We start from the raw sequence: 21321 nt of genomic DNA, 5'->3' as shown, positions 1-21321 counted from the left end.
AGTACCATACATATGTAGCTATGTGAATGGTTCTGGGCAATGGAAACGGCAGATTCTAATACATTTATGATTACTGTCAAATTTGTTCTCTCCTATTTCACAGACATATAAAGGAAGAATCTGAAATTTTCTTTGAATGAAAAAAGGGAAGAATATTAAGCATAATATATTATATATACATATTATTTTTCTTTTTACAAAGTTTTAGAAGGGCAAGAATGTTCCACGGTATGGATATGGCCTAAGGAGAATGCTGTAAAAGGAATGATTGTATGCCTGGGGGTGTTGCTAGCTTATTCCTACAGAATTAGTCAAGATATTTGACAGGAAGTCAAAGCAGGAAAATAAAGCAAAATTACATTTGTAAGTTACTGCATCAGAATACTTAACATTCTTATTATCAGAAAGACTATGTGAAAGCTTGTGGTCAATGAGTTTCGTATTCAAAGTTGTCTTCCTTGGAATTTAAACCTTCTTAGAAATTGTTTTCAACCTGAATAAATTTTAATTATGTCAAGCATGGATACTTTAAGGCTTTAGTGTTTCTATATTCTTGTGTCTATTTATTTACATTTATCTTACATCAAATTCTGTCATATTCTTCTTGAACAGTACCTGAGGATGAGAGCAAACCTTTACTAAAGCCCTAAAAACAAACAGAAATTATCCAAATATCTTAGTTAAAGCACTATTAAAAAAAAAACCTCTCATACTTAAATGAGAATATATCAACTTGGAAAAATAGTTAAAGCACTATTTTTAAAAAATTCTCATACTTAAGAATATATCAAACTTACAAAAATAAAGAAACATGATAATTTTATAATGACATTTTTAACATTATATAAGTATTGCTAGAAGTATGACACTAAGTATGACTTCTGCAACATTTGGGAAAATTGAAATAGTCATGTAGAATTAAGATACAGCATTACGATCAATCTTTAAATGTGGAATCCGTCGTCGGTAATAGGACAACATGGAAAAGTGAAGAAATGCCAGACAGTCACATATTATGTAGACTTATCTGTAATCCATTAGACTCTGTGGCCTAATCTAGACTCATCTAATGGCTAAGTAAAACCTAAGACCATTGAAATGTTTGCAAACAAATTCCCCAAAGGAAAGAGGAATATACCTATGGTTTGAGAAAATACACCACAGGTAGGAAACTGAATACATTTACTGACTGCCGTATAGGAGAAGAAAAAATGGAAAGAATAATGCGTAAGTCTCACCAAGTATTTTCTTTCATATTTATTTCCAGTTACATGAAAATTTTATTCTTATATTTTACAATCTATGGACCCAATCATTCTGCTAAATGATGAACTTGTCATTTTTTTCATTTTTACTCTTTTTAGTTTTTACATACTTTAAAAATATTATGATTACTAGCCTTCAAAATAGACCCAGGCTTATACATGAATTTAAATAAGTCATAAAACTTAAAACCAATTGTTTTAACATATGAAACAGAATAGGATAAATCAGCAGTCTGTGAAAGTAATTAAATACCCAAAGTTTCTCTAACAACATTTACTCAAAGCACTTTGAAAGCAAATCAGATCAACGTGTTTTCCTCTTAAGCATTTCATCTATTTCAAGAATAACTAATTTAATCTTTTAATTAGAATTAGAATCTTTTTATTAGAACTTTGCTCCCTAGGAAAATACCAACAGTAATAATGTCTTTTTTTTTCTTCTCACATATTCAACCAAAAAGCAATCATTGCATGACTATAATTTGGAAACATTTAAGCATCAATAAGTTTCTGAAATCCTGAAGGGAGGAATCAGAAAAATAAACCTTGCAGTTATAAGAATAGTGAAGGACAAAGTATTTGCATATTTCATTAGGGTTTGGTTTACTCATGTAAGATTTGTCCTCTCTCTGTTCAAGTTCCAGCTTGATGATTTTAAACATCAATCTTCCAAAATAGTCCACCTGTGTTTGTTAGTAGTCACTATCTAAAGCTAAACACAAAAATTTAGCTTTGCAAAGAGCTATTACTGTGCAAGTGTTCCTTTTTCTTTTCTTTATAAGATACTGATTTTGCTCTGACTTACTTCTTTTTCAGCATCTTCTAGTTTCTTTTTCTTACTCTCAGGCATTAAATCATCCAACCAGCTGAGTTCCCGTTTGGTAAACAGCAAGTCCATCAACTTTCTTACAAATACCAGAGCTAACACCTGAAGTAAATAATAAAGCAGTTTAAAACAGGGAAAAAAATATAAATGGAAGGTTTAGATCTGTTTGCTTTTTGGTACAAACAAGTCAACTTCAATTAGGGCTGACATTAAAGTGAAATCTGAAGATATGTGCATATAAAAGATATTGAGTGTACTTTTGCTTCCTTCACTTCCTTTTCTTGCCACATCTCCAGAATAATGGCTATCATTTTACCCATTATACAAGTCATTTAAAGAAGCAATGAAAAAAACTATATATTTGACTGTTTCCTTAAATACACATAGTTAATAGTTTACATTATTTTAAATGAACGTTAAACCATTATTACCTATGCTGATATTTTAAATTACTTATAGTAATTCAAATTCACTTTATTTTTGAAGTATTTGAAACTGGTTTAAAATAGTTAATAAAATTTGATTTTATACACTCCAATAAAGATGTTAAAAAAATTTAATTTCAAAAATCCCCTTACATTTTCAAATTTGCTAGTATATCTGTAAAGTTAAATTTTGAAAGTTTACGTCTTCCACCCAGCTTCAATTAATTCAAACTACTGCTAATGCTCAGAATGATAGAGATGAAGCTAGTATGAATCACTGAAATTCATATATAATCTGAAACCCAATCTTAGTTACTAGTTTTAGTGGCTAAAGTTTATACCAAGATTTCCAAAAATTGTTCAAAATTATTCTATTGATCCAGTTTGTTCATGGATTTTCAAAGAGAGCAGAAAATCAGAGGAGGAGAAAAAGAGTTGAGTTAGAAGTTTCATACCATCATGGGAAAGACAATAGCAGCTCTTGAAACTTTTATTATCCACAAAAGACCAAGGCAACTCATCTGAATAACTGTGAAGAGATGGACTTTTCGAAGTGGTACATGCCTTAGATATATAAAATCTGGTTGATGTTTTGCAGGCATCCAGAAGAGCTTTATTCTATCGAAGAACTAGAAGATAAACAGACTAAATTGCTTTTTACAGACAGCAATAGAAGTAGGACAAGTAAATGTATAATATGGTCCAATATATGGTAGATCACGCTTAAGTTGACATCAGGACAATACTATTGTTAAGCATACACTCTTAAATAATACAGTTCCAGTTTTATAATATCCCACATTTTCTTGAATATGGACACATGTTATAATTTAAAAGAGTTTAATAACATTAAAGCCAATGCTAAATGTTGCTCCCTCAGAGAGTATAGCCTTGAAAGAAAACATTATCGTCATCCTCTTCATCATCACATCACAATTTCTTCTTTTACCTGCCCCTTAAGCACTAGGGTTTCCTGGACTCTTCTTTCCTGAATAACTCATCCGTACCCATTGTTTCAACTTTCACGTACTTGCTAAAGACTCTCAGACCTCAACTCTACTTCAGCTCTGTCTGTCTTGAGCTCTCGACCCATATCCAGCTTCTGAGTAGGATGTTCTGACCTCCTTAGTTTGACTCTGCTGTTTTGGCCTTGCCACTTGGATCCCCAACAAGGTTTTGGTGCTGTTTCTAAAAATACAAACATCTTGGCCATAAAGATTTAACCTAGATGAATTATTGTTAATAAAGTATTTTTCAGAGCAAATTTTAACTCCGTTTAATTTCTTGATCAAATGTGATCTTCAATCACATTTTACTTATTAACAAACTGTACCGCATGTTAGTTTTATTTTATGTGGATCATTTTGTTTAATTTTTCTCAAAAAATTCTCAAATTTTGCAGTTTTCAATATTTCCAACAAGAAGCGATGATTTAGAAAATGACAGTTTCAATCAGTCAGTTCTATACCATACCATTTCTACAGGAATATCTCCTATGCATTTTAAGAGTAATATTAGATTTAGTCCTTAGCTACTTTATCTAAGAAAATTGTAAGCAATTCTCATCAAATATTCCAAAATTATTCTAATATGCCAAGGAACAAATGCCCATGAAGTCAAGTAAGTGTTAGTGGCAAAACATCATGTTTGTCCAATAAAGATGTTAAAAAAAAAAAATCATGTTTTACCAAAGCCTCCTCATATCCCAGATTCAACATAAACCCATCTTTCCTTCTGTGTGTCCTGTGTGCAGCATGACCTTCCCTCAGGCATCTAAACCAGAATCATATATAGTTCAGCTCATCCACTGTTCATTTATTCATTCATATTCATTTATACATTCCAAAAAAATTGTTGAAAACCTTCTATGCAGAGTACTAAGTGCTGAATTAGTTTCTGGTTTATCCCTCTCTATGTTGTCCACAAATATTTCACTGGGTCTTTTTATTTCTACCTCCTAAATATCTCTTAAAATTACATGTCATTAAATAAATAAAACTCTGTGCGGTGGAGGTGGCAATAGGGAAGAAATAGAGTAAAATCCTTGGGGTTATAACCGAATGTTTCAATTTCTATAGAACTAATTTTTCCCAGCCACCATTTCTCCATTTGTGAAGTTATGTTATTGCATAAATGTACTTCAGTGTGTGAGTGCTTCACTTGTTATTGCTTAAATGGCACATTTGCTTTACTTTGGATTCCTGAAGTGCTGGAGTGCATATAAATGTGGTTATATATCGGAGTACAGAAACAGCATTCATGAGAACACTAATGTGTTTTTTCTGCCATGTTGCACAGTGAGAAGCCTAGATAAGTTGCTTAATATTACTGAACAGGTAACACATAGAGCCCTCCAACAAACAGGGTAACAAATTGACATGCTTCTTGAACGGTTGATATTCAGCACATTTTTAATTATTATTACTCAAGTAATGATAATCATGCTAAACGTCTTCTGAGTTTTGCATTTGCCTTTGATCTTGTCCTAATATCAGTATCCCGTTTCCCCATCCAGTTAACCACAAAATACCAATAGGAATTTCAACTCCCTGGGTTTTGGGCTCACTTAAATTTTCACTAAGTCTGTTTCTCAGTGTGAAACCCTATTTGCTGCTTCACTGGTGCTATTTAGAACTCATTGTACTTTTCTCATGGGCCTTTGATAATGTTTTCCTCAATTTTCATTTGAAAGATTCACACCCCAAATAATTCCAAAATTTGACATTCTTGTTTAGTTCCAAACCTCACGGGTATAAAATCATGTGAGTGGAATTAGGGGGAAAAACCTGTTGCAGCCTATCAAAATGATTTTACTTTGTTTCTTAAACTTCTGCTGCTGTATTGATGTGAGCCTGAGGCCTAAGAATAAATACTTTTCACTTACGGTTGAAATCAGTACTCATGGAACCTCTGCCAAAGGCAAAAAAACCCTAAAAAAACCCAGCAAAACAAATAAACAAAACCTTTTCAATACTCTTCCCTATCTGCCTTACGGAACCAATTCTTTTAAAATATACTTTTCATACATGAAGTTACAGCTGAGCAAATTAAATGTAGTTTGAGTAAAATTAAATGCATAACACTTCTCAACCATCTCCTTCTCCCAAGTTAATTTTACCCAGTGGCAGGATGAACAGAGTCATGCTATCTACTTTGGGTGTTCAGTGATCTTACAGTAACTTCATATTAAAGTTTTGCCTTGGTTCTGACATTCAGTAGTATCTTAAGGCTAAAGTGGTTTTCCTTCTCCCAAAGGCAGAAGCTGGTTAGTTGTTTATTCAGGAAAAGAGTTCCTGTGCCGCCTGTCCCTCAGTGTTGAGAGTTTAGCTAAGCTATTCCATAGTGTTGCTGCCTTATCATCCATTTTGTTTGATCAAGCAGCCTGAGGTGACCTTAAACTACCCTAACCCCTCATGCAAGTGTACGCCTTAGACAGCTGCCTGTAGAGTCGCAAATAGATATAAGTTCCTGATGTAGCTTCTCCAACGGCCCTTGTGATCAGCAACCTCCCCTGCCCCCCACTGCCTTCTCCTTATACACCCCTTAGATAAGACTCCCACAAAGCTTACCAAAACCCTGCTCTTTCGATTTGAAGAGTCCAATTCGGCCTTAGCCCAGGAACCCCAAAGCACTCCACCCACTGACCCTAATAAAAGCATGTGTCCCAAGTCCTGTCTCCCTCTCTCTGTCTTCACTTTGTCTGGACCTCCCCATGCGGCCCCTCAAGGCCAGGTACTTCCTGTGTAGACCTGTGAGTGATAAACTTCTCTATTTCAGTTTCTCTTGTGGTCTGTTGTTGAACCGCAGTTCACCACCCAGCACCCTGTGCTCCACTTAAAAAGTGTTAATTTGACAAATTCATAGCACTTCTTCAGATGACTTTTCCTCTGTAGGTCTCTGAATGGCAGTGAGTCTGGCTTGTCAAAGCAAACGTGGTACTTTATATTGACTTTTAGCCAACAAAAACAAACTATACTTTACAATAAATAATCCTCAAAAGTAGTCTCTTTTTCAAGAAAATTTAAGTGTTTTGGAACAATAATGTTGTTATAAAACAAGATGATTCAAAGGCAAATTTAAGTCGAAACCTGTGTTAGTTCCCTAGTGCTGCTATGACAAATTACAACTTGGTGGCTTAAACAATAGAAATTTATTTTCTCACAGTGTGGAGGCCAGAATTCCAAAATCAGAGTGTTGGTGGGCCATGCTCCCTCTGAAGGCAGTAGGGAAGAAAATTTCCTTGCCTCTTCCAGCTTCTGTTGGTTCCTGATGTACCTTGGCTTGTGGTGGCAAAATTCCAATCTCTGCCTCCACCTTTATGTGGCTTTCTTCCCTATGTCTCTCTGTGTCCTCTCCTCTCCTCTTCTTATAAGGACCCCAGTCATTGGATTTAGGGTTCACCCTAAATCCAGGGTGAGCTCATTTTGAAATCCATAACTAATTACATCTGCAAAGACTCTATTTCCAAATAAGGTCACATTCTGAGATTTCAGGTGGATATGAATGGGGGAAAGAGGCACTATTCAACCCACTACAGTAACATAAACAGGAATAATTTGTCAACAGCCTCCATAAAAATTTAGAATAATCTTGTGGTACTTTTGAAATGTGTCCACAAATTCTTTGGTATTATTCTCTTCACGAGATGGGTTCTAATTTCCCTCTCTGTGCGTGCAAACTGGACACAATGACTTGCTTCTAACAAATAGAAGAAAAGTAGAAGTGACCGTGTGTGACTTTGGAGATTGTCAATAGGCACAGTGACTTTGCCCTCATTCTCTCTCGTATTGTTCACTGGGATGGAAGTTAGCTTCTCTAGTGTGAGGACATTTAAGTGTCTGATGGAGAGGCCTCCTACCAATAGCCAGAGAGGAACTAATGTCTCTTGCCCTCAGCTATATGATAAGCCATCTTGGACATACACCTTCTAGTCCTATTCAAGCCTTCAAATGACTGCAGCTCTTGTCCACATCTTGATAGCAACCACGTGAGACATCTTGAGCCAGAATCACCCAGCTAATAAGTTCCCAAATTCATGACCCACAGAAACTGTGAGATAATAAATGTTTACTGTTTTAAGCCACTAAGTTTTATAGCAATTTGTAATGTAGCAATGGGAAATTAATACAAAAACTATATTTATTTAGCCAATACTTAAACAATTAATAAGGTTTTCCTTATTAATTTACAAAATAATTCTATAAAGACAATTGTAATAACAACAGGAAAACAAACATAAAAGGAAAAAATGTCACCCAGGAGCTCATTACCTTAATAAATTGTCTTTATTTCTCTACCTTCCTTCTTAATCCACCCACACTCACAGTTTTATAAACGTATCATAGCTACAACTCATTTTTCCACTTTTTCACTTTGCATTTCACTTTGTCATAAGCATCTTTACTGTGTTATTTTTATAGTCATCATATTTATCAATTTTAAACTAATGTTCCTTAGATAACTTAATTATTTTACTGCTATTGAATAATTGGGTTGTTTCCAATATTTTGATAATATGTGTTACAAGGAACATCTTTGTGCAAAATTTTTTTTCTGTTTTCATAGATAGGTGTCCACATACATGATCACAGTATCAAAGATCAAAAGTATTTGGATATATTTTTAAATGTACTGCTATCTTTTTCTAAAAGGATTATAAAGTCCAAACCTTTTACAGTTTTAATATACTCATAGTAAACAAAAGTACGCTCAGATTATGAACCAGTTTGGAGAAATTTAATTGTAGTCTGAAAGCTGCTCCTCAAATGATGGCATTTTTTTAGCTACCACATGACTTAGCATCAACAGACCTTAAGATAAGTCATCACAGATGTGCTTGTATTACTGTAATTTACCTGAATTCCTTTTAGCGATGAAGCACCCATATAAAGGAACACTCCATATAGCACTGGCATAGGAATATACTGTAAAAGAACAATTAGAAAAAAGGCACAAGTTATTTTCAAATATAATGTGGTCAATATATTCTGCATTTCCAAAGAAAAACACAGAAAAATAAATAAATATTTTAGAAGCAGTATAGGGCAGAGCCAGAAGACATGGGTTAAAATCCCAGCCCTAAGCACTTTTTAGCTGCATAACCTTAGGTAAGTTACCTAACCTCTCTGTGCCTTAGTTTCCCAATACCTAAAAAGGGATAATAATAGGTCTGTTATAAGTATTTAATAGGTCAAAACCAATAAAAACATATATGATACGCAATAAACAATAAATATTAACTATTATTATTATGCTGCTTTAGGGAAATTTGAATTTTGTTTCACAATGGTAAGATATTTGGATTAAAGGTGAAGGATGGAGCTAACATTTAGACATCGTTCCTACATTTTACCAGATACTTGTAAACATGTGGATCGTTCAATTTTTCTCTTTTTATTGGAATACCTCAGCATCATTTTTTTCTCTATAATTACTTATATAACATAGAAATTAGTTCTTGCAAATTGTGTAAATTATTAAATAAAGGTAAACTTGTATAAATTATTAAATAATTCAATTAGAATTTTCAAAGTATGGACAACAAAAATGAGTTATAATTTAAAATACATAGAACACACCTTTGAAGTACGTGTCAAAATTATATGACAAAACAATTACTCTTTAATGCTCTTTAAAATGGATTCAACTATTTTATTTTATTTGATTTTATATTTAAGGATAAAAGTGAGACATACTTTATTTCATAAATTGAGATTAATTTTATACACAGAAAAATAGCTGTTAGTAAAATTATGATGGGGTTTAATAAACCCAAATACATTCAGAAAGTTCAGGATTCAACTACTTGAAACATAAAAAATAAGTATGTATAATAATGATGTTCATGTAGTGGTTTTATGAAACATTTAAAATACAAAACTGCATATGTGGCCGTGACCATGACATTGCTTATCTCTGTACCTCCACCTTATATTAAGTAATATTAATTGCAAATATATCTGTCCACTGACAAGAAAATAGAAACTTTATTTTGTGTAGGCCTACAGTAAACTCAGGTCACAGGTCAATCAGAGATGAGTGACTCTTTCCCATAACCTGATTTTCATTTCAAAATTATAATAATAATTTCCACATCAAATTTTACTCTGCCAGATTTAATTTTTTATGTATTTAAGGATTCTAAAATATAGCATATAATTTCCCTTGTTAAGAAGTTATATAAACATGGTAAAATTTCATCACTTTCATCACATGCCATACAATATTCACAAATTGATGGCTTAGATTCAAATGAAATTTCTTAAGCAATAATAAATATATTCTTCCTTCTCTCAAATTCATAAAGGCAGATTTCATTACCTTCAGAATACTGGTCATAAAGACTGATGAACCCATAAGAATAAAAATCATAAGCCCAGTAACCCTTTGCTCCCGAATGCCAAGAAATTTGGGTTGTTCTCCTGGAGCTGAACATTCTGATTCCAGTTTTAGGCTGTTGACATGAGTGATGGAGAGGACAGTGGCAGCCACAAACCACGGCAGGCCCATGATGGAGCACACACCAAGCATGACAGCCACCATTAATAGATCCAGATGGTACCCACAACCTTTCTGTTAAGAGAAAGAAAAGAGGATTCTCATACTACCTGAATTTGGCATAGAGACCAATGACACCACCACCATGGAATAGTAAAGAATAAAAAAGAGGTACTATCTTGAATCTTGTATAACTGATTCTAAAATGCAAAATAAATTAAAAATATAACAGTCTCAAAATATATAATCCACTTAAAGAAAAGTTGCAGGTGTTCCTACTGCAATTATGATTATAGTGGCTTCTACATATTTTAATAGGTTTAATGTAATTCTGGCTTAATGGTACATTAGTTTCCATTCTACTTCTACTGAATAGGTAAAGTCATTATCAAATACAGTCACTTCACTTTGGTTAAATGGGCAGGTTAAATGGGCAGGTTAATTTGCAATTCATATGTCTAGTCTTTCATCATTAATTCATATGAAAAATATTGAGCATCAATTATATACCAGGCATCAGGCTGAGAAAACAAAGTATGGGCTGTGTCCACAGCAGAGCTAAGAATGGCTTGGTTGTTACCAGAAACCACTTCCTGACAATACCCAAGAAGCCTTTCTGCTAATATCTCCTAAAGAAAAACTCTTCTTAAACCCTCAGTTTCCAATTGCCCTGTTTTGTCTCAATGGCTGACTTTTACTGGGAAAAATAATATCATAGAACCTGAACTTCCATATGTACTCATTTTTATCTTAATATATTACTACTGCATCTTGTTCTCATCTGTTTCAGTTTCAGCACTGGAAAATTTTGGCCTCTCCTTAAAGTGATAGTTTTTGTGTTTTCTATCTCCTCTATGATCCTCCTGTGCTATCACTGGCCTCCAGAGGCTTTCTTGAACCAGGCAGGAAATGTAAATGAAGAAAAATGGGTGCAAGGGACATGTGGAGGTGTGGGGACCTGGAGACTGCTCCCTAGCAGAGGGTGATTAGCTAAGAATTCTCTGAGGAGACAAATTGAAGAATGGAGAAGAACGGAGTTACCCTCTTCCTCCATCCCCCATAGGAAATTGACAGTGTAAAGCCTCAGAGGCAGCAAATGCTACTTTACATTCCAACTCTTAATGACTACTTCATGAGAGGTGGTGGAATAAAATGCTTAAGGGCATAAGTTCTGGAGACAGGTGGCCTGGAATCAAATGCTGGCTCAACCAATGATCTTGGGCAAACCATTTAACTTCTTGTGCCTCTGTTTCCCTATCTGAAAAATGGTGATGATAACAGGAGACATCTTGCTGGGTTGTTGTGAGAATTAAATAATTTGCAAATGATTTTGCACATCATTTAGAACAATGTCTGAGATATTAGTAAGTACCCAGTAAATGTTAGGGGCTATTATATTGTAGCAGTTGAACAATACATTTTTCTTTTGTACTCACTTGTTTCAAGGATCCTCAATAAAAATATATAAATGTTTCTTAAGGGCAGGTAAACTTGTCATACAATTTCTCAGTATATCTCAGTTTTTAGTGCAATCATTGACATACAATAAGCAATCAAAAAGTTACAGATTGACTTTTTTAAAAGGAAATATGCATTATTGAAACAGTTTTTAGAATCAAACAGGTATAATTTTAAAATAAATATAGCTGCTAAATTTATTATTATGAACACGAGCAAAAATTACCAATTATTCTAGAGGAATAATTTTGGCTTTTCTTACAGGCAGTTTTACCAAGCTGCAAGCAGTTTCCAGCTAATCTGTAAGCTATTAGAGCCTGGAGGGTGAAATATACCGAGTGTCTGATGTGTATTTGTCATGGCAGTGTTTTCTTTCTGCTATTTTATTTTGTTGTTTTATTAAGAAAAACACCCTTAAAATCGGTTGTACTTCCTTCCCTTTCTGCTTATCCCTGACAAATTATAAAAGTGTAGGAGATGACAGCGAGGAGAAAATGAGAGATACCACATAAGGACCTTTTCCTCCTGCATTGTCACCAATTCCATGGCACCCCTCCTTGGGTCAGCCTAACTGGGGCAATGCTCCAGTTCACCCAAATGCCTAAACTCAATTTCCCTTGTGAATATGACTCTAGAAACTTTTTTTGCTAGTAACTCAGGAGAGGTTTTCATTATTAAGAGATGGAGGGTGGGAAGAGAAACACCCTGGTGGCAGCATGACCAAAAAGGTGTAACTAGCTTCACTAGGGCCATACTCTGGTCCCCTGGTCCTTTTGCAGAACATTTTGGAAAATGTAGTTGTATAGAACTCAAATTTTAGTCCCATTAAAGACCACATCTTAACCAGTTAGAGGAGTGTCTTGTCCTAGGACCTCTGGAGTGTGAAGAATATAGAACAGCGAAGGACCTGACCCTTAGGCCTCCATCGCCGAGGCAATACAATGTGAATGGTGCCCCCTGGGCAGTTTTGCAAAGTTGTGGTACTGCTAAGAGAGAATGGAAGAGGTGCTAGTAGCTGAGAGGTAAACATTAGAGGAGGGCAAAGGACATGGGGCCTTGAGAGTCAGGCTTGTGCGTTTAGCACACCCTGGACTCTCCCAGGGTCCATGCTCCCTATGGCTTAATAATATGAGGAAGGCCTTCTTCATGAGAGTGATTTCCTACAGCTCTTGTCTTAGTGTTTTAAAAATATGATACAAATGTAAACAGTGGGATTCTAGATTGCAGGAAGCAGACAAAATAATGCTTTCCGAGGGAATAATTTCCTTTTTAAACTTAGAAAGCAAGCTTTGTAAAGTCCAAGTAGATAATAAAAACAAAAGTACAATTTCCCCCTGATTATGTTATACAACAATGGGAGCATCTTAATTTAATGTGAATCAAAGGAAATAAAGCAGTTCTGGCACTTCCACTAATTAGTCATTATCCTTCTTCTTGCCTTTCATTTAAAATGTCTTTAAAAACATGGTCTTTGTAACCATATTATTAGCTGATAGGCATGCCAGCCAAAGGGAAGTATCCCTTTGTCAGAGAGAGAACTGTGCACCTTCTAACATATTTCTGTAGATTTTTTTTCTGAAATAAAGACAGAACCAGAGCTTCTATTCTCACATTCATCCATGAATCACGGGAAATGGACATATGGGAGGAAAAGGGAGCATAGCAACAGGTGATGCTGCACCAGACCCCACTAAAACCAACATGCAGCAAGACAAGAGGCCAGCCAAGAGGACCATCTGATACCCAGATGCCACTGCTGAAAAAATTCGTCTCAAAGCTTGGCAGCAATTTCCTGCATCTGTCAAGTTAACCACATAAAAGACTATAGATTGACATGAAGAACCAGGCTGACAAAGAGGGCAAAAAAGAACATATCAAATGCCATAATCATCAAGAGAATGTAGTGCCAAATGAATGTTGCAAATGCATCCATTTACTCAAGTGATCTGGAATTGTATTGCTGTTTATTAAAAATGATGTCAAAAGAAGCCTGAACTGTCTACAGAAACATGTAGAAAAGCCCACGGTTGTATCTTAACAGAAACTTTCTTTTCTGAAAGATAATATCTAACTATCCACTTTTAGAGAATGTACTTTTTTTTAAAAAAAGTGGATATTTTTAATGCTTTTCAAAGGGATTCAGTTAACCAATGCTTATTCCACTTCTCTAGGGAAGAAACAAACAAATGAGAAATGCTAGAGAGAGTATGAATTGACGTCTATATACAATATAGATGAAATCTGCATTCTCAAGTTTTTACATTTGCAACTTCTGATACGTTTGAGTGACCCAAAGGATCATGAGGTGCGGTGAGTTAGAGTTTGCTAATCTTGAAATTCTTCATTCTGAGGGAGGAGTTAGTCACTTAGCCTGTGAGTTGGGGCTAGACTCTTCATCTCAACACAGCTTTATTACGTATACAGTAACACTCACAAAACGATAAAGAGATTTTTACTGGCAGGAAAAAATCCTCTAAAAGAAACCCAACTACTGGATTTGGTAATGGAAGTGAAGAAAAAGTGAAAAGATCTGAAATATAAGTTTGGGAGAGATAAAGAATGAAATGATGAATTTCTAGGTGACTCGGATATGTGATGTAGACTTAGATACAAGATGTGGCCTCTACCAGGTGCTTGATACAGAAGCTAGAAATCATCATTCATTAAACTATCTCAGGGAATGTTCCAACCAAGGCAAAAATGGGTTTTCAAGGGAGAAAAAAAAAATAAGTAAAAGCTGAAAATGTGGTTAACTTGTGGTCTGGGGATATATTCAAGAAACATGTGTCTTTTTGTGACAATGTGGTTCAAGTTAAAGCCAGAGACTGTGCAAACACTTCAGGGAAGCAACAGGCGGGAGAACGGCTATGGAACAAACCATTACTCTGAGTAAAGAACATTCTGAGAAAGTGATTTTTTGCTGTTATTAACAGGAAAATCAGTAGCAGCAGACCACACTGTAGTGAAGCTTAGAGAAGACAAGGGTTAAAGGCCAAAAAAAAAAAGTGTTTGGTGTAGATAAAATATGTCTTCACTGGAAGGAACTTACTTTGCAAATATCCATATCCAAGGAGGAGAATGGGGTGTTCAGACTCATAGTGGCCAAGAAAAGACTAACTCTTCTGCTTGCGGCAATGTAGCAAAATTTATGATTAAGCCAGATTTGCTGTTTACTAAATCCAGGCTATTAAGGGGTAAAATATGAATCTTTTGATTACATAGTCATTTGTACAATAAAAAGTAATGTACAAATAATGTAATATAGTTTAATAATATAGTCTCAAGTTTGTCTCAGTGACAAAAATATTAAATGCTTTAGTTCTACATTTAATTTTATAAATGCAGATACTTGAAAGGACCACTTAAAGAATGCTTTATTATAGTTTAGCTATTCTATACGATACGTAAAGGGGAGGTAAATATAGTATATTTGTTGATCTGGAGCTTTGGAAAGTCTGTGAATGTCAAGGGCCTACCATGGGCTCATGAAGAACAAGGAGCAAGCAATATGTGATTTATAAGGTGGAGAGATCTGGAAACAGCAAGCATACAGGACAGCCAAAAAGGTAACATCACCTTGGGCAATTCTTCATTTACTTCCACATTCTGTTTTAATGATTCCACTAATATTTAGAAAAAAAATTTACAAGGAAAATTTCTCAGTTAAATCAGTGATATTTCTGTCTAATTATAAAAGCCAAAAAAAAAACACAACAACTTCATTTGAAAGGGAAACAATGACTACATAGCTTACTTTCTTTCTAAAACAGGAGTCTTTTCATTTTAAAACATGTGCCATACAAGGAAATATATATACTGCCATTAAAAATGATAATGCAGATTTATATTTATATTGTTGGCATCGGATAATTACCATTATAATGCTCGTATGTAAAAACAACAAGCAACATATGTAGTATGAAAATACAAATTTTGGTGTATAATTAAAACAGAAATGGGAAAAATAGAGATGTTTTCAGTTTTAAAAAATAAACTGGTGTCTAGGAAAAATGTTTTCCTACTCCTTAGAGAGTAGCAGACTAACAGCATTCAACATTAAGTTCTTAACATCGGTTTTATAGATCTACTTAATCAACTACATAACTTATTAAGTTGTGGTGGTATTTGCTTTTGCAGAAGGCTGATATTTTAAAAGCAAATAATATTTTTGAATGATTGATATTAAATAAGTTGATTACTAATTTGGAAATCTGAATTTCTTGTTTTGAGAGCTGTAAATGAATTAAAGTTTCTAATATTGAATAATGTAGTTCAGCAGTATTTTGGAGCCAGCTCATACAGACTTATAAGAACCAATTGTTTAATTTTCAAATATTTTCCTGCCAATTTTTTGATGTCACTCTTTTAGCTTGAAATGGGCCACGATGGGAGTATTGACATCATGAAAATCGGCAAACATTATAAATCAGGGTATTTCTTTTTATACACAGAGGACTGGTTGTTAAACATGTACCAGCACATCACTGGTCTAGTTCCTAAGACTTCATGTGATATTTTGGTAGAATACATCTTTAATAATCAAAAAAATTTTTGACCAGAACAAGAAGTGAATATGAACTCATTTTAAAAAAGGTTTTGAGCACACTTAAGTTACTTTCTACAAAGAGAATAAAGAATGCTCTTTAAGAGAGACACACACTCTCCCCAATATAATAGACAAAATTCCTTTTCAGTAAGATTTATTACAAATAACTGTGCTTTCTTATACTTATGTCATTATTACTTCCCATCAAATACTTCAATCAATCTGATTTTTAAATCTTTCTAACAAACATACTTAAAAATTCTATAAAGTATGATTTCTGTTGCTCTGACAATGAAACTTTTCCTAGAGTTTAAAGAGTATGCGAAGATAGCTGGCAATTATCCCATGATACCAGAAAAAACAAGATTGTGCCTGTTCTGTTTTTGTAAGGTTTGATTCAGAGTACTTTTAACCATTCAATGATTTTTTTGATTTTATTTAACATATTCCTATAAATGATAGTGCTTACATTACACATCTCAGACAAACTGCACACCAGTGAACAGCTAATTTTTCACAGTTGCAAAATGGCAGGGTCAGAATATAATAAATAAGATACATTCATATTTATTCTTTTTGTAAAAGAAAGTCATTAGAATCTGCACTAAAATTCAACAAAGATGTCACAAACTATAACATTTATGACTGGTTTTAATGTCATAGACATTATAGATGGAGGAACGACTAAAGAAAATGAGAATTAGTTGAAGATGTAATTTGTTCCAAAATGAATGCAATCTAATAGGTGTACTTAAGGTCAAATAGAGAAATAGAAGAACCCCAGACGTAGGACAAATTGGTAAAGCTACACTTCATCAAAATAGATTATTTCATTACAGTGTGTTAAACATGGTAAAGAAAGCTAGAACTTTGGCAATGTTTTTAAATTTTAAATCCTGGAGGTAGGGTTCCAGAGTTCAGAGCTCAGCCAAGTGCTATAATTAAATTAATTAATTAATAAATTAATTTTAAACTTATCGTAAGACAAAGTACCATGAATATAGAAAATAAAATTATGAATCTGAAAATATTTTAATATTTCACTATGCAAATGACTATAGAATACAAAATATAATAAACATCAGTATAAAGTATAATTGACATCCGTTGAATCACAACGATTTACATTAAAATGGAGGTTAAAATATACCTTTAGCTTATGCTCTTTTCTGTTGATGATGACGGCTGTAATCTGTTGGTCCATAAAAATTAGAATAGTACAAAGTAAAGCTGGAATAACAGCAGCTATTACTGTCCACCATGGATTTGGGCCTAAAGGTGTAACAAACCAGCCACGATCATCTCTTGTGGGCTGTGAAAATTTAAAGAATGCAGTTATTAACTGGATTAATGAATACCTAATCAAATTGTCTTACAGATAATACCAGGAAAACCCTAGTTATAAACTGATATGCCAAGTGAATTATATATTTAATAATAATAATATTCACAAAGCATTTATAAGGTACCAGACACTATTCTAAGTGCTTTAAATATTTTAACTCATTTTTTTCTTCACAACAGTCTAAAGAAGATACAGATAAGGAAACTGAGACATAGAGAGGTCCAGTAAATTTTTCAAGGTCCCAAAGCTAGTAAGTGGTGGAGATAGGATTTCAGCTCTGACAAACTGACTCACAAATTTGTGTTCTCAATCAATACCTATATTAAATAAAATCATATTAATATTTATCATTGGCAAATTTATTTACATTTACAAATATCACATTGACTACTGTGTATAACTCTTATTTTAGATGTGTACCCAGGTCACTATGTAAAAATGTCAAAAAGACGTTTGGTCACATCATGGGCTCAGGGAAAGGTTCAAACATGGCTGGTGCCTGAGATGAGTCCCAAAGGAAATCATTTTGACAATTCTTTGAGGAAGTCCCTAGCTATTTTTTTTTTTTTTTTTTTTTTTTTTAGTACGCGGGCCTCTCACTGCTGTGGCCTCTCCCGTTGCGGAGCACAGGCCCTGGACGCTCAGGCCCAGCGGCCATGGCCCAGGGGCCCAGCCGCTCCGCGGCACATGGGATCCTCCTGGACCGGGGCACAAACCCGCGTCCCCTGTATCGGCAGGCGGACCCTCAACCACTGCGCCACCAGGGAAGCCCCCTCGCTCTTTTTGATAGGTGAGGAAACAGGTTCAGAGAGGTAAAGTAACTGGCCCAAGGTCGCATAGTTAGTAACATGGTCTGAACTCTATTCCAGACCTAATTTTACCTGTTTTCAAGCCCTATCCACTGTGCATTACCCTTACTTTCAAAATGCTTCCTTATCTTTTAAGAATATAGATATTCCCACTGGAATAATTGACAGAAAATTTTTTCAAGCTGCCTCTAGGTTTCCATTTCTATGATTTCTATTTTTTTAATATTAGGCCAAAATTTTAGTCATGCTGTGGGCATTTTATTTACTGTTATATTAATCTATATTCTTTATATTTTCATGAAAATCCCAAGTACTAGGGTTATAGCCATCATCTGAATAAAAATTAGACCTACAGAGATGGAGAGATGATAGTAAATCCTATGATAACTTCACCTTGAAAACACTTGGTACTTGTAGTTTTGGAGATGGGATCCCAATGGCATAGTCAATTAAAACCATACACAGAATCGTAAGAAAGACAGCAAAGTCGCTCACTATGGATCGCACCTAAACATAATGAAAACACTTGTCACTTGAAGGAACTATAAATAGTGAAGAATACTCAGGAACATAATCTAGAATCACACTTTATAAACACTTTATGACATAATATCATAATATTATATTTTACGCATACTATAATATTACTACTAACTCTTGTCATATTTATATTTATGTGTCTCTGTCATTAGGATGAATACACACTCAACATTTTCAAAATGAGGCATTATGGAATAGCTACAATGGTGATTGTGCTGTTTTCATTTAAAATCTAAGTTTATTATGGGAATCTTGCATGATACAATACCACTACATCAGCAGTGCTGATAAAAATCTAAGTTTATTATGAATTCCAGTATGTGAATATTTATTTCACAGAATAAGGTTGCATGGCTAGAATTTCGCTATATTTTAGTACTCTTTCTCACGTAGGTAACATTTTAATATCATAAACCTGAAACACCATAAAATAAAATTATCTATTTTTATTGATGAAGCATAATATTTTAGCTAGTTTATCTGAGCTACAAGTATGGCAGCAGGTAATTTGCACAACAGAGTAAGCAAATTTAAGTTATTCTATGTAAGCCAGTTTTTAAAGCCATTTCTCTTTTATAAAGCCTTCATTGAGAAAAATTCTTAAACAATAATCAACAAGATCTGCCTTTTATTAGGCTGCCTTTATGACACACACACAAACACATACAAAATGCAGGAGTTTGATACAAAAAAAAGAATTCTATATTAACCAAATTGAGCTTTGGGGGGAAAGAAATGAATCTTCCACGTTACGGAAGGAAGAGGTAAGAAAAACAGAAGTTTCTCTCAAACAGCAGTTCTTAAAACATTTTCCCAGAGTAGAATTTTCATCACAATTTTTAGCTCATCCCTAAAAGCTTGTTTTCTTGTTTCTTTTCTTTCTTTTTCTTTTCTCCTTCCTTCCTTCCTCCCTCCCTTCTTTCCTTCCTTCCTTCTTTTTTGGCTGAGTCAGACCTTATAGGTGTTACTTTGCAGTGTTAAATATTGAACTAAGCTGTTTCTCTGTTTACTTTCCTTTCCAAATATGCAGATGCAAACGTGGTGGGTTAGGCGGAGGGACTGACACTTTAAAAATGAAAAAGAGGATAGTGTTCCAATGAGTCTTGCAGGGGCTTCCCCAATTACAGAATGTAACAGTGGCTCCTATGAGGTGTCTGTCAGGCTGGAATAGTTCCCACTGTTCACTGGGCAAGAAAGTGACAATCAGTAATGCAGTGTGTGCTTTTGAGTTCCAAAAATGAAAGTGGGAAAGTGGGAGTTTATCTCTGGGATTTGAAGTTAGGAGATAAGCCTGGAGGGAATGTGTACTCCTAGCACTGTATCACAAAATGCTTTCTCTTACCTCCCTCACCATGCCCACTCCTAAACTGGCAGCTCAATCACACAAAAACCTTTTAGTGGCTCCTTTAACGACAGCAATAGCTCTTTCTTTTGTCCTAAAACACACATGACTCCATAACATGCTTTCTGTTGGTTCACATTTTGATCAGAAAAATTGTAGTCTAAGTACCTTGGTTGGAAAATAGCGGCTAGTCTTGAACTGCTTCAGTGTGGCTGACAGAGTAACTGTGGAAAAGAACAGGATCACTGACCAAAATAGAACATCTGGAACATATGGGTGCTCATGGCCACAAGCTCGTCCAACATACTCTCCATGCAATGATTTGCATTCCTGCCAGAGCAAGTAAAACAAATGGAGCTATTAAGCAAAAAAGGTGGACACGTTTCTTTCAGAAAACTAACATGTTAAGATCGCTTGCAGTTGAGTTGCTGAAGTTGTTCAGTTATGGCTCCTATTTGGATAGGTAGTGAGCAATACGAACCACTTCTAAAATTCTTGCCTTTTCAAATTAAGTTTAAATCTATAAAACTAACTGATTTATCAATCACCATCTTAATGCATTTTCACATCAACCCTATAAAATAGGTAGTTGTTATTATTTCTATTTCAGCTCTGAGGAAACTGAGGTGTAGAGAAGTTAAGTAATTGGCTCTGGGCTCACCGCTGCTGGGTGGCAGCAGAGTTGTGATACAAACATGATATTCCTTTGGTGGGAATATTATTAAAGAAGAACAATGATTTTGTAGAATTATCTAGTCCAAAAGCTCCCAAGAAAGGTGAGAAAAGCAACAAAAAACTATGATACATTATTACTGGAGTGAAACTGAAAGTCAAAGATGGGGCTCAAATTTAAATTATAGAACAAAAGAGAAAAAGTTAGTACAGAAGCAATGCAAAGTTCATATTTACTATGACTTCTTCATGGTCTTTTTTTTTCCTGGTATATATTTTATAAGCCTCTGAAGGATCATTTCTAATTGCTGCCTTAGCCATGAGGTGGCAGCAAAGTCAAAAAAATTTCCTTTCTTGGAGGAAAAAAAAACTGAGCATTTTAAGCATTAATATTTTGAAATTAAAACTTTTAAAAAATGTTTTGCTTTTTACTATTTTAATTTAAAGATTAGAACACTAAATTTTAATTTTTTATTTCAAAACAGAGAAAAGAATGGTTTAAGTGATCCAGTGACCTTGTTAGTACTTGAGATATCTGGACCTGAACAGAAACTGAATTGTGCCATATACTTAAAGATCTTAGGGAAAAATATGGA

The 21321-nt window shown here is 34.4% G+C and overlaps 1 protein-coding gene across 4 annotated transcripts in view; it reads right to left on the bottom strand.

Annotated features, from left to right (window-relative positions):
- Nucleotides 1-21321, bottom strand: part of SLC4A10 (solute carrier family 4 member 10) — a 221952-nt gene that overhangs the window by 14589 nt on the left and 186042 nt on the right. For all 4 annotated transcript variants that reach the window (XM_065881067.1, XM_065881068.1, XM_065881069.1 and 1 more), the window contains 7 exons: nt 20222-20383; nt 18565-18678; nt 17168-17329; nt 9837-10088; nt 8372-8440; nt 2972-3145; nt 2071-2193 (listed from right to left, as the gene is read on the bottom strand). In XM_065881067.1, coding sequence (XP_065737139.1) covers nt 2071-2193; nt 2972-3145; nt 8372-8440; nt 9837-10088; nt 17168-17329; nt 18565-18678; nt 20222-20383 — 1056 coding nt within the window. The remainder of the gene's footprint in view (nt 1-2070; nt 2194-2971; nt 3146-8371; nt 8441-9836; nt 10089-17167; nt 17330-18564; nt 18679-20221; nt 20384-21321) is intronic.

The sequence above is a fragment of the Phocoena phocoena genome, chromosome 7 (genome assembly GCF_963924675.1).
Source record: "Phocoena phocoena chromosome 7, mPhoPho1.1, whole genome shotgun sequence".
Taxonomy (NCBI): Eukaryota; Metazoa; Chordata; class Mammalia; order Artiodactyla; family Phocoenidae; genus Phocoena; species Phocoena phocoena.
The sequence above is the reverse complement of the archived record's forward strand: the minus strand, read 5'-3'. Positions and strand labels throughout refer to the sequence as shown.